At 37.8% G+C, this 13,467-nt stretch overlaps 2 protein-coding genes across 2 annotated transcripts in view; one reads left to right on the forward strand and one right to left on the reverse strand.

Moving 5' to 3' along the window:
* Window positions 1-906: 906 nt before the first annotated feature.
* LOC137578171 (small ribosomal subunit protein eS7) lies at window positions 907-1,696 on the reverse strand. The gene has a single exon (XM_068291825.1). It carries the CDS (start codon window positions 1,619-1,621, stop codon window positions 1,037-1,039), a length of 585 nt encoding a protein of 194 aa, XP_068147926.1. The 5' UTR covers window positions 1,622-1,696; the 3' UTR covers window positions 907-1,036.
* Window positions 1,697-10,756: 9,060 nt separating this feature from the next.
* Window positions 10,757-13,467, forward strand: part of Rdl (Resistant to dieldrin) — a 47,501-nt gene continuing 44,790 nt past the window's right edge. The window contains 1 exon segment of the mRNA XM_068291699.1: window positions 10,757-11,181. The gene's annotated coding sequence lies outside the window, so the exon portion shown is untranslated.

The raw sequence follows: 13,467 nt of genomic DNA on the forward strand, positions 1-13,467 counted from the left end.
CTGATCCCAACTATAGAGAAGTGGTTAGGCAGAAAGCATGGGTCAGTAAATTTCTACCTAACCCAGATACTAAGCGGTCATGGATGCTTTAGGCAGTATCTCCATCGCTTTGGACACGAAGAATCGCCTATGTGCACAGTCTGCAGCGATAACAGCGTAGAAGACGCACAACATATTCTTTTCAGGTGTCGGCGCTATGAGTCCCAAAGAAGGCACTTAGAACTCACTGCAGGGGCTGGATTAACGGTGAACAACCTCGTGGATTCAATGGTTGGCAGCCCACAAACATGGGAAGCGGTCAACAGCTTTGCAGCATATGTAATGCGGGATCTGCGACAATCCGAACTCATGAGAGCTGGAGCGTCGTAGAGAGAGCCACCGACCCTAGGAAGCAATTCCCACGAGGACGTCCCCTAGGATCAAGCTCCCTTTATGACATCTTTTTCCTATGTATATATCTATCTATACTATCTATACCTATCAATAAAGGAATAAAAAAAAAAAAAAAAAAAAAACATAGGCACACTTAGCGGCAAGCTTGCACAAAGTTTTTGTTTTTTATTCGCGATTGACAAATGCATTATTGAATGATATGCAACAAACAAATCGAGATGAACATGAAGAAGGTGAAGAAATTGATCCATTTGATACTGGTGACCATGATGACGCGGACTACGTGCCGAATGATGATGCTTTGTTTGTGTTTCTCAGAATCCGTAAGAAAATTGGAATTATATTTTCCAAAATACAATTACATTTCATTCCATTTCTATTGTTAAAACAATAACAAATTAATTAAAAATAAAAAGCAAAAGTGAACGAAAGAAAAATGTCTTTTTTCCGTAATCCGATTTTTTTTCGGGTATATATTTTCTTCCACATATAGCTCAATGCATGGCAAATCGATTATTTGATGTTACGTTCTGCAGCTCATGTAAAAAATAACATTTATTCTGTACGACAGAATACAGATGTGAGTCCTTCCTTTATTTTCCTTGATGAACTGAACACCGGCGCAATAATCACGCAGAAACTCTTAGACATTCAGATAGTTGTCGGGGAATTCAAAGGTAACATCGCGACCAGTCAGCTTCTTGTAGACCGATGTGAAGGTATCGACTTTGTGTTCAATGGTGGTCTGTTGGTTCTTGTCCAAGTGCACCTTAACCAGCTGGGATCCGTCCAGCTTGACGCGGATACGCTTGCCAACAATCTCAGCTGGGAAGACCAGATCCTCAAGGATGGCATCGTACACAGCAGTCAGAGTGCGGGAGCGAGGACGCTTCTGTTTCAGAGGATTGCGGGCCTTGCGGGTGGGCTTAGGCAGGATTCTGCGCTCACCAATGACAACCACATGCTTGCCAGAGAACTTCTTCTCCAACTCGCGGACCAGAATGATTTGGATTTTCTGGAACACCTTCTGCTGTGGAATGGGCACGTAGATGATGACGGCCTTCTTGCTGCCGAACTCAATCTCGCGAGCACGGGTAATGTGCAAGTCGCGGAGGTAGGGCTTCAGATCGCTGTTAGCCTCCAGCTCAAGCAGAGCCTGGGCAATCGACTTCTCAAAGTCATCGGGGTCCGAGCCGCCGGGCTTAATAATCTTGGAGCCAATAGCCATCGTTTAAACAATTTATTTGCACTTTAAATGCAAAAATAACCAGCAGGAATTCTGTCGGACAACGTGTCGACAACGCACCACGCAAAAAAAGAATGGTAAGAAATTAAAATATCTACCTACTCGGTACATATATGAGCCAGAATATATGGTTAATTTCTATTTAAATGCATGCAAATGCATGTAAATACATAGGGGTCTGGCCAGACCCAAGTGTCCGTCCGAAGGTTTTAAAATATGTGTCCGACGGAGGGTTAAGAGATATCGGGCTGAAATTTTTTTCTGTGCTTGTTATTATCTGGCGCTGATCAAGTATGAGAATTATCAGGATCGGACTACTATATCATATAGCTCCAGAACAAACATTTTCATAAAAATTGGAGTATTGTTTGTGTATTGATGAGTTGAGTTACAGAAAAAGAATTTTTAAAATGTAACATTATTATTGCCAAGGACTTCAAGGGTATATAAACTTCTCTACTCTAATATGCTAAGAACAAAACCCTTAAACTGCCCTTTATTTCTGTCCTTTTTGAAAATTATCATTAAAGTATTAAATATGAAAGGCCAAGTCTGACTTCATTTGAATCTAAAAATGAAGACAAGATAAGATCTATTATAATATTATACCAAAAATCTTTTATTTCTCACATAGTCTAAACTAATAGGGGTCAACCTTAAATACCAAAATAAACAAAGTTCAAACTAAGCGCCAGACAAAAGAAAAAAACCAGAGGGCCGGGGCTAACTTCGACCGCGTCAAAGTTTGTATAACCTTGCAACTTTTTTGGTAACTCCATCCTTACCTATTAGCCATCAATGTGGAAGAACGTTTTATCTAAAAAGGCTTAAGCTTGAGAAAGAAAGGCCTACAATCATAGGAAATAACGAAGATATTGATCAAAGTCACTGTTTTCCACCGATCGTTCCTATGGGAGCTATATGATATAGTCACCCGATCTTTATCAAATTCGGCACAGTCATTAACATATATATTAAATTAAGAAATGTTTAATTTAAAAGCAATCGCGTTAAAAGTAACGAAGTTATTTACAAAAGTCACTGTTTTCGACCAATCGTTCCTATGGGAGCTATATGATATAGTCACCTGATCTTAATCAAATTTGGCATAGTCGCTTATAGGCGTAGTAAACTCTCTAATATTAAGTTTCACGACAATAGCTCAGAAAATAACGAAGGTATTGAGAAAGTCACTGTTCGTGACTTGGCCGTTTGTATGGGAGCTATATTATATAGTCACCCGATCTTGATCAAATTTGGCATAGTCGCTTATAGGCGTAATAAACTCTCTAATATTAAGTTTCACGACAATAGCTCAGAAATAAACGAAGTTATTGAGAAAGTCACTGTTTGTGACTTGGCCGTTTGTATGGGAGCTATATGATATAGTCACCTGATCTTAATCAAATTTGGCATAGTCGCTTATAGGCGTAGTAAACTCTCTAATATTAAGTTTCACGACAATAGCTCAGAAAATAACGAAGGTATTGAGAAAGTCACTGTTCGTGACTTGGCCGTTTGTATGGGAGCTATATTATATAGTCACCCGATCTTGATCAAATTTGGCATAGTCGCTTATAGGCGTAATAAACTCTCTAATATTAAGTTTCACGACAATAGCTCAGAAATAAACGAAGTTATTGAGAAAGTCACTGTTTGTGACTTGGCCGTTTGTATGGGAGCTATATGATATAGTCACCCGATCTTGATCAAATTTGGCATATTCGCTTATAGGCGTAGTAAACTCTCAAATATTAAGTTTCACGATAATAGCATAGAAAATAACGAAGTTATTGGGAAAAGTCACTGTTCGTGACTTTGGGGTTTGTATGGGAGCTATATGATATAGTGGTCCGATCCGGCTGAATCCGAGATATACAACGCCTGCAGTATATACAAGCCTACGTGCTATGTAGCTCTTACGGTCTAGGAGGAGTTTGCGTTGATCCAGACGGACGGACGGACGGACGGACGGACATGGCTAGTTGAACTCGTCTCGTCGTGCTGATCAAGAATATATATACTTTGTATGGTCGGAGATGCTTCGTTCTATGCGTTGCACACTTCTGACCAAAATTAATATACCCTTTTTGCAAGGGTATAACAACAGATACTTGCGGTGAAATTGATAGCCACAACTTATGAATGATAAAGAGAATTGTCATTGCAAATATTTTAAAATGTACACGGTGGATAGATACCCGACAAAATTGTCTCTACAAATAGTCTCTACATTGTTCTATTACTCTATATACATCTTGAAGTTTAAGACCACGACCTCTGTTAGAACTTGCTTTCCTAGGTATTTTCCTGATACAGGTCTCTTGAGGACAAATTTAGCTGTAATTGCATTGCTAATTGTTTTCGATATCAGATTCGACGCCATTTTTATACCCTTGCAAAAAGGGTATATGTATTAATTTTGGTCAGAAATGTGCAACGCATAGAAGCAAGTATATATATCTTGATCAGCATGCGAGAGGAGCTTAAATAGCCATGTCCGTCCGTCTGGATCAACGCAAACTCCTTCTAGATCGTAAGAGCTATTGAAATTTTGCATGTAGGCTTCAATATACTGCACAGGTTGTTTATCTAGGATTCAGCCAGATCGGACCACTATAGCTTTCATACAAACTGCAAAATCATGAGTATTGACTATTTTCAACAACTTCTAAGCTATTGTCGTGAAATTTAATATTGGTTTTACACGAACGAGCGGTGGAAAACAGTGACTTTGTCAATAACTTGGTTACTTTTTACGGAATTGTCATAAAAATGTACATATATTTCTCAGTTAAATGTAAATATTAATGAATGTGATAAATTTGATCATGATCGGTTGACTATATCATATAGCTTTCCGTATAAATATTCTTTCTTTCTATAAAACTAGACAATAAAGCAGTCTTACGGCTGTTTTGGGTCCAAGTAGCTAAAAAATAAACAACCAAAACAAAAGCCAGATCAAAATATGAGCAGGTCACTCTGTCTGTATGGCAATTTTAAGCAAAAATAGCAGGCTTTGTAAAATTCGATTCGGTTACATTGCTAAACGAGAAAGTTGTCAAATTTTATTACAACGTGACAAAGCAAAGAGGAAAGTCATTGTGCCAACGAGCTAAGGATTATTAAATTTTTCATAATGGCAGCACCCGATAAATCTAAAAAAACCAAGAAAAACGACAAAAAAAAGTAAGTAGAACAGCGATATTATACTAGACAAATAAACCAATCATATATGACCCCTCATCAGGGAACAATTCCTTGGAGATATTGCGTATACCAATGATTTACCCGATGTGTCTGTGGACTGCAAATTTCTGCCCTGTGGTAAGGATTTACTGGAGTATACCATCAAGCCAGTCTCATTTCCCGAATTGGAATCTCAACACAACTTTTATTTCAACGGTCTTGAGAGTCTCCTTAAAGTGGATTTGGTTAATCAGGAAATAAATAAGGAGCCTCCGAATGAATCGGCAGAAATGGATCCCCGTGATGCAGAATTACTGAAAGATTTTGAGGCCTTAATAATTAAGGATGATGAAAAGTAAATAAAGCAAAAGGGAAACGTAAAAAATTCCCGGACCACTTAAAGTGTAAAACGAAATTTGGGTTTTCATATGTGGGTTGCAATTTTTTTTTTTTTTTGGTTTAGCTATGAAAATTTTCAATCCTGAACGATGTGGGACTCGATGTATCTTTCATTGTCAAATGCAGTAATGGCTTTTAAAATATATATCGCTAACCATTAAATACATTTCCGTTTTTATTACACACATAGACACACTCATACAGAATGGACCCACCTGCTGATCCCAACTATAGAGAAGTGGTTAGGCAGAAAGCATGGGTCAGTAAATTTCTACCTAACCCAGATACTAAGCGGTCATGGATGCTTTAGGCAGTATCTCCATCGCTTTGGACACGAAGAATCGCCTATGTGCACAGTCTGCAGCGATAACAGCGTAGAAGACGCACAACATATTCTTTTCAGGTGTCGGCGCTATGAGTCCCAAAGAAGGCACTTAGAACTCACTGCAGGGGCTGGATTAACGGTGAACAACCTCGTGGATTCAATGGTTGGCAGCCCACAAACATGGGAAGCGGTCAACAGCTTTGCAGCATATGTAATGCGGGATCTGCGACAATCCGAACTCATGAGAGCTGGAGCGTCGTAGAGAGAGCCACCGACCCTAGGAAGCAATTCCCACGAGGACGTCCCCTAGGATCAAGCTCCCTTTATGACATCTTTTTCCTATGTATATATCTATCTATACTATCTATACCTATCAATAAAGGAATAAAAAAAAAAAAAAAAAAAAAAAAACATAGGCACACTTAGCGGCAAGCTTGCACAAAGTTTTTGTTTTTTATTCGCGATTGACAAATGCATTATTGAATGATATGCAACAAACAAATCGAGATGAACATGAAGAAGGTGAAGAAATTGATCCATTTGATACTGGTGACCATGATGACGCGGACTACGTGCCGAATGATGATGCTTTGTTTGTGTTTCTCAGAATCCGTAAGAAAATTGGAATTATATTTTCCAAAATACAATTACATTTCATTCCATTTCTATTGTTAAAACAATAACAAATTAATTAAAAATAAAAAGCAAAAGTGAACGAAAGAAAAATGTCTTTTTTCCGTAATCCGATTTTTTTCGGGTATATATTTTCTTCCACATATAGCTCAATGCATGGCAAATCGATTAAGAATGGTAAGAAATTAAAATATCTACCTACTCGGTACATATATGAGCCAGAATATATGGTTAATTTCTATTTAAATGCATGCAAATGCATGTAAATACATAGGGGTCTGGCCAGACCCAAGTGTCCGTCCGAAGGTTTTAAAATATGTGTCCGACGGAGGGTTAAGAGATATCGGGCTGAAATTTTTTTTCTGTGCTTGTTATTATCTGGCGCTGATCAAGTATGAGAATTATCAGGATCGGACTACTATATCATATAGCTCCAGAACAAACATTTTCATAAAAATTGGAGTATTGTTTGTGTATTGATGAGTTGAGTTACAGAAAAAGAATTTTTAAAATGTAACATTATTATTGCCAAGGACTTCAAGGGTATATAAACTTCTCTACTCTAATATGCTAAGAACAAAACCCTTAAACTGCCCTTTATTTCTGTCCTTTTTGAAAATTATCATTAAAGTATTAAATATGAAAGGCCAAGTCTGACTTCATTTGAATCTAAAAATGAAGACAAGATAAGATCTATTATAATATTATACCAAAAATCTTATATTTCTCACATAGTCTAAACTAATAGGGGTCAACCTTAAATACCAAAATAAACAAAGTTCAAACTAAGCGCCAGACAAAAAAAAAACAACAGATACTTGCGGTGAAATTGATAGCCACAACTTATGAATGATAAAGAGAATTGTCATTGCAAATATTTTAAAATGTACACGGTGGATAGATACCCGACAAAATTGTCTCTACAAATAGTCTCTACATTGTTCTATTACTCTATATACATCTTGAAGTTTAAGACCACGACCTCTGTTAGAACTTGCTTTCCTAGGTATTTTCCTGATACAGGTCTCTTGAGGACAAATTTAGCTGTAATTGCATTGCTAATTGTTTTCGATATCAGATTCGACGCCATTTTTATACCCTTGCAAAAAGGGTATATGTATTAATTTTGGTCAGAAATGTGCAACGCATAGAAGCAAGTATATATATCTTGATCAGCACGCGAGAGGAGCTTAAATAGCCATGTCCGTCCGTCTGGATCAACGCAAACTCCTTCTAGATCGTAAGAGCTATTGAAATTTTGCATGTAGGCTTCAATATACTGCACAGGTTGTTTATCTAGGATTCAGCCAGATCGGACCACTATAGCTTTCATACAAACTGCAAAATCATGAGTATTGACTATTTTCAACAACTTCTAAGCTATTGTCGTGAAATTTAATATTGGTTTTACACGAACGAGCGGTGGAAAACAGTGACTTTGTCAATAACTTGGTTACTTTTTACGGAATTGTCATAAAAATGTACATATATTTCTCAGTTAAATGTAAATATTAATGAATGTGATAAATTTGATCATGATCGGTTGACTATATCATATAGCTTTCCGTATAAATATTCTTTCTTTCTATAAAACTAGACAATAAAGCAGTCTTACGGCTGTTTTGGGTCCAAGTAGCTAAAAAATAAACAACCAAAACAAAAGCCAGATCAAAATATGAGCAGGTCACTCTGTCTGTATGGCAATTTTAAGCAAAAATAGCAGGCTTTGTAAAATTCGATTCGGTTACATTGCTAAACGAGAAAGTTGTCAAATTTTATTACAACGTGACAAAGCAAAGAGGAAAGTCATTGTGCCAACGAGCTAAGGATTATTAAATTTTTCATAATGGCAGCACCCGATAAATCTAAAAAACCAAGAAAAACGACAAAAAAAAGTAAGTAGAACAGCGATATTATACTAGACAAATAAACCAATCATATATGACCCCTCATCAGGGAACAATTCCTTGGAGATATTGCGTATACCAATGATTTACCCGATGTGTCTGTGGACTGCAAATTTCTGCCCTGTGGTAAGGATTTACTGGAGTATACCATCAAGCCAGTCTCATTTCCCGAATTGGAATCTCAACACAACTTTTATTTCAACGGTCTTGAGAGTCTCCTTAAAGTGGATTTGGTTAATCAGGAAATAAATAAGGAGCCTCCGAATGAATCGGCAGAAATGGATCCCCGTGATGCAGAATTACTGAAAGATTTTGAGGCCTTAATAATAAAAGATGATGAATAAATAGTATGCAAAATGCAAAAATTGAATCAAAATCGTGTGACTATATCAATTGTGACTTTGACCAATAACTTCGTTATTTGCTATGCTAAGATTGTAGGCCCTTCATTCGCAAACATTAGACTTTTTAGATTAAACGTTTTTCCACTTTGACGGCTGTAGATAGGGAAACTTGCAAGGGTATACAATTTGAAGTTAGCTCGCGCCCTCTGGTTTAAAACTTTTTTTTTATTCAACCCTTGCAGGGGGTATTATAGAACTGGCACAAAAGGAGACGTTTCCGACCCCATAAAGTATATATATTCTTGATCAGCATGGGAAGCTGAGTCGATATAGCCATGTCCGTCTGTCCGTCCGTGAGTACGCGTTTTACTCAGCCACCTTAAGAGATATCGGGCTGAAATTTTTTTCTGTGCTTGTTATTATCTGGCTCTGATCAAGTATGAGAATTATCAGGATCGGACTACTATATCATATAGCTCCAGAACAAACATTTTCATAAAAATTGGAGTATTGTTTGTGTATTGATGAGTTGAGTTACAGAAAAAGAATTTTTAAAATGTAACATTATTATTGCCAAGGACTTCAAGGGTATATAAACTTCTCTACTCTAATATGCTAAGAACAAAACCCTTAAACTGCCCTTTATTTCTGTCCTTTTTTAAAATTATCATTAAAGTATTAAATATGAAAGGCCAAGTCTGAATCATTTGAATCTAAAAATGAAGACAAGATAAGATCTATTATAATATTATACCAAAAATCTTATATTTCTCACATAGATGTGAGATAATTGAACAATAAATCGCGCCCTGCACTATTATAATTCTTTATACAGTTGAAATGAATTTTGTATGTTTTTGTTTTTACTTATTTTTTCTCCCACTCAATGGTGAAATGTGAGTAATCCTAGATAAGGCTTGTTAAAATTCTGTCTAAGCAATTTAATATCTAAATGCAAAACAATGATACTTTGAATCGTTGAGGCTTTAAGCAGTTTAATAGCGATTATTATGAGAGAGATCTCTTCATCCATTGGGATGAAAAATGCTTATAACTATGTTTCAGTTAAGAGTCCACATCAACAGACACACCAATACACAAACACACACAGCCAAACACATACATAGAATCCACACAATCTGCAAACTTTGGTTGTGGTTTCTGATTGATTCCACTTCAATGAACTTAATAAAAAGCAATTTAAAGTCCACTCGATGCATAGATACATACATACATACATACGTAGAACGTACATATATGTATGTATGTATGTATGAACATTGTACAACAAAAAGGTCAGTTTGTCTAGTCAACAGTTTACTGAAATTCATATACATTACGCATACGCCATGTGAGTGAGTGAGTTAGTGTGTGACTGAGTGAGAGCCTTGGCCTGAGCACACATACACGCACTAACACACACACACATACATACACACAACATTGCAGCCAAATGCAAAACCAAACCCATGTTCTCTATATATGCACCACTATCAACAACTGTGACAGCAACAGCAACAGCCCTCGTATGTTACTACTAATACAGTGCTTTAGCTGTTTTGTAGTCTTGCAACCAAGCAGTTCTCTCTTTAGCCCCCGGTCACCCCGTTTTGCCACACCAAATCCTAGCAAACTACCGACTAAACTCACCGACATCCCCTTTAGTTTTCCCCCAACAGTTACTGTGCTTGCTGTGTGTACTTGTATCCTGACGATTTAGCTGATTTATGTTGATTTGTGTGCGAGAAAGTTGTCAGGGAGGCATTGAGGGGAGGCAAAACGATTCCCGGTTGTACACAAAGAGCCACACACACACACACACACACAGTGCCAGAGGCAGCGAAACAGTTGCGTGTGCTTAAAGCCTGCACCAACAACAACGAAGACCTACAACAACTGTGCCAATGTAGTGCCACCGCCGCCAATGCCGCTGCCACCGTCACAACGTCACACCGCCATCGCCGTTTCGGCAAAAAGCTCTCCACAGAGTCCATCGAGCAAACGACCGAGCGACCGACTTGCCGACCGACCGACCAACTTACCGAGTCTTTTGCAGCCCATCGTATCCTGGTTGCTTCTCGTCTCATTTCGTTGCACTTCGTCTTCTCGTCTGCGCTCCTGTCGTATCGTCGTTTCGCTTCGGCTGCCTGGTCGCACCCAGAATTTATTTATTTTATTTTGTTTTGTTGTTGTTGTTGTTGTTTTTTGTTGTTTTGCAGACCTTCGTCGTGATGTAAGTAAGGCCACTGTGACTCTGACTGTGCCAGTCGGTCGTGAGCGAGTTGAGTTCAGTTGAGTTGAGTTGAGTTGAGTCGAGTCGAGACGTTGTCGTTGTCCTTAACGCCGAGCGGATAAAATTGTTCAATAAACTCTTAGGGCATAGATACATTTTCCACATTTTTTTTTTTCGTTTGGTATATAAAAATAAAGTTCAAATACAACAACAAAATATTAACAATAATAAATAAATCCAAAATTAATTTATATATCTTGTGTGAAAAACAAAAAAGAATCAACAGCAAAAAAGAAGCCGAAAAACTAAAATAAAAAGCCCATCAAAAAATATTTACATATATGTACATATATGAATCACAAATTGATCCCGAAAAGAACTTGTTAAATTGTTATAGTAAACTTTGCTGCCAAAAAAAAAAACCCAAAATTAAAAAACAAAAAAAAAAAAAAAAAAAAAGGCGTAGCTTATGCATATTTCTGAGTATACCGAGAGCAGCGGGTCCATTTGTATGTGTTTGTAGGAGTGACTATGTGTGTTTCTGTGTATTTGTGTGAATGCGTATGAGTGTGTGAAGAAAGAAAGAAATCACATACACACATACAGAGACAATAAAGTGTGTTGAACTATTCTTAAACTACAGTCGAATAATTTACAACTAAACTTGAAATTACATTTTGAAAAACAAAAGTAGGACATAAAAATTATAAATTTTTGAAGCCATATGCCCACAGGCAGAGAAATTTGGCCGAATTTGCTAACTACATATACGCGCTTACACCAACACACACAGCAAATGGCAAACACAAAGTCAAAGCAAAATATCAGTAAATAAATACTGAGAGCAAAGGCAAAGGCAAAGGCAAAGGCAAAGGCAAAGGCTGCTGCTGCAACGCATGGTGTTGTATGTGTGCGCGTGTCTGTTTAGGTTGTGTGTGTGTGTGTGTGTGTGTGTGTATATATTTTGGTATGTGTATACATTTTGTTTGCGTGTGGTAGTCTTCGTCTTGGCAGCTGCTGCTGCTCCTTCTGCTACAGTTCCCTCTTTACCGTACGCCCTTTGCTTTGTTTAATTTTCAAGCAAATTGTTGGGGCGGCCTCGTTGATTAGCCAGACCCAAAAAAAGATGAAAATGAAGAAGAAGAAGAAGAAGATGAAGTAAGGAGACGACGACGATGGCAAGAACATGGCCCGCATATGCTTTTAATTGCCAAAAACGTGCCCAGCCACACATCAACAACAGCAGCAACGGCAGCAGATGGATAGAGATAGAACGAGAAAGCAAGACAAGAAAGTGCTAGCAACAGAGAGAGAGAGAGAGAGAGAGAGGGAGAGAGATAGAGAGAAAGAGAGAGAGAGAGAGAGAGAGAAATTATGTTAGCAACGTGAGCAGAGTAACAAAGATAGACATGGATGGAAGTGAGATGACTGAACGTTGCCTTGGCTGCCGTTGCTGCTGTCTCATGATGATGACAGCAGCCACGAGGTTAATGGCTCAAAGTCTTAGCCAACTTAGTGTGGTCCCCCTCAGCCCTAGCTTCTGCTTCCTTTTCTTCGTTATCATCAATATCATTATCATCGTCATAATCTTGGTGTTCTTCTGTCCGCATGAATATTTCAATGAAATTTATTTAACTTTCAACCCAATTTCCTATCTAAATTCAATAGACTTACATAGCAGCAGGAGCAGCAGCAAAAAGAACAACAAAATACGAACTATGAAATTCATAGCATATCTTTTGGGGCCAAGTACCTCTAAATACCACCCCATCTCGAATTCCCCAAATGCTGTGTGTGCGTATTATAACCCTAAACAAAATGATTTGCCTTAAATATAAAATCTGATTAAGTAATTAGAAAGTTGTCATACTACGGTTTTTTTTTCATTAATTTTTGTGTTGTTGCTTTTCTTTTGCTTTTTTTTTTGTGCTGTATAGCAGCATTAAATATGCAAGTTCAAGTTAAGTATGGCATATTTAAGCGGAGGCCATCAAATATGCAGCAGGGCCAAAACTCATTAATAACTGTCTTCGTTGCCACGAGTCGTTGTTGTGGGCTGTTGCTGTTTCGTTCATTTCACAATATGAAAATATTTATGCAAGCCAAACAAAAGTCGTTTAAAAACACACACACACACACACAGACATACATATGCATGCACATACATGTAACGGGGTGAAGGGAAGCAGAGGAGAGTGGGTAGGGTAGCATGGGGAATCTGGCATAAATTTTAATGCTTATGTGTGTGTGTGTGCGTGTGTGGAACTGCAAGTGAAATGTAAAATGTCAAATATAAGCGAACGCGCACGCACGCAACTCTTGCCATTTTAATTAATGTCAAACTCTTATCATTGAATATAAAATATGCAGAGCAACACCAAAAAAAAAAAAAAAAAAAGGGAAAAGGAAAAGAAAAAGCAGAAAAAGGGTTGAGGTTGAGAAAAAGTGAAAGGCTCCTCCAAAAGAATCGGATGTGGCGGGGTGTTGAGCTGGGGGCGCGAAGTAGTAGAAGAGGCATACACATCATTTACATATAACCATCCATCCAAACATCCATCCAACCATCCATCTATGTATATATGTACATACATATGTATATATTCACATGCACACATATGTATGTACATACATATGTATGTTAACGTTTCTTTTGTCAAGTTGAACAATGCGATTTAGTCTCCATCTCCTACTTTTTTTTCTTTAACAACGCGTTTGACAAATCCTTTTTGGCTTGCCGCAAAAAGCAATCAAGGCAGCACCAACAACGGCGACAGCGGCGGCGGCGGTGTCGGCAA

This window comes from Drosophila tropicalis, unplaced genomic scaffold (genome assembly GCF_018151085.1).
Source record: "Drosophila tropicalis isolate 14030-0801.00 unplaced genomic scaffold, ASM1815108v1 contig_1190, whole genome shotgun sequence".
NCBI classification, from domain to species: Eukaryota; Metazoa; Arthropoda; class Insecta; order Diptera; family Drosophilidae; genus Drosophila; species Drosophila tropicalis.

What these genes read in the sequence shown, in the direction of transcription:
- LOC137578171 (XM_068291825.1), bottom strand. Translation starts at nt 1,621, where the DNA reads ATGGCTATTGGCTCCAAGATTATTAAGCCCGGCGGCTCGGACCCCGAT.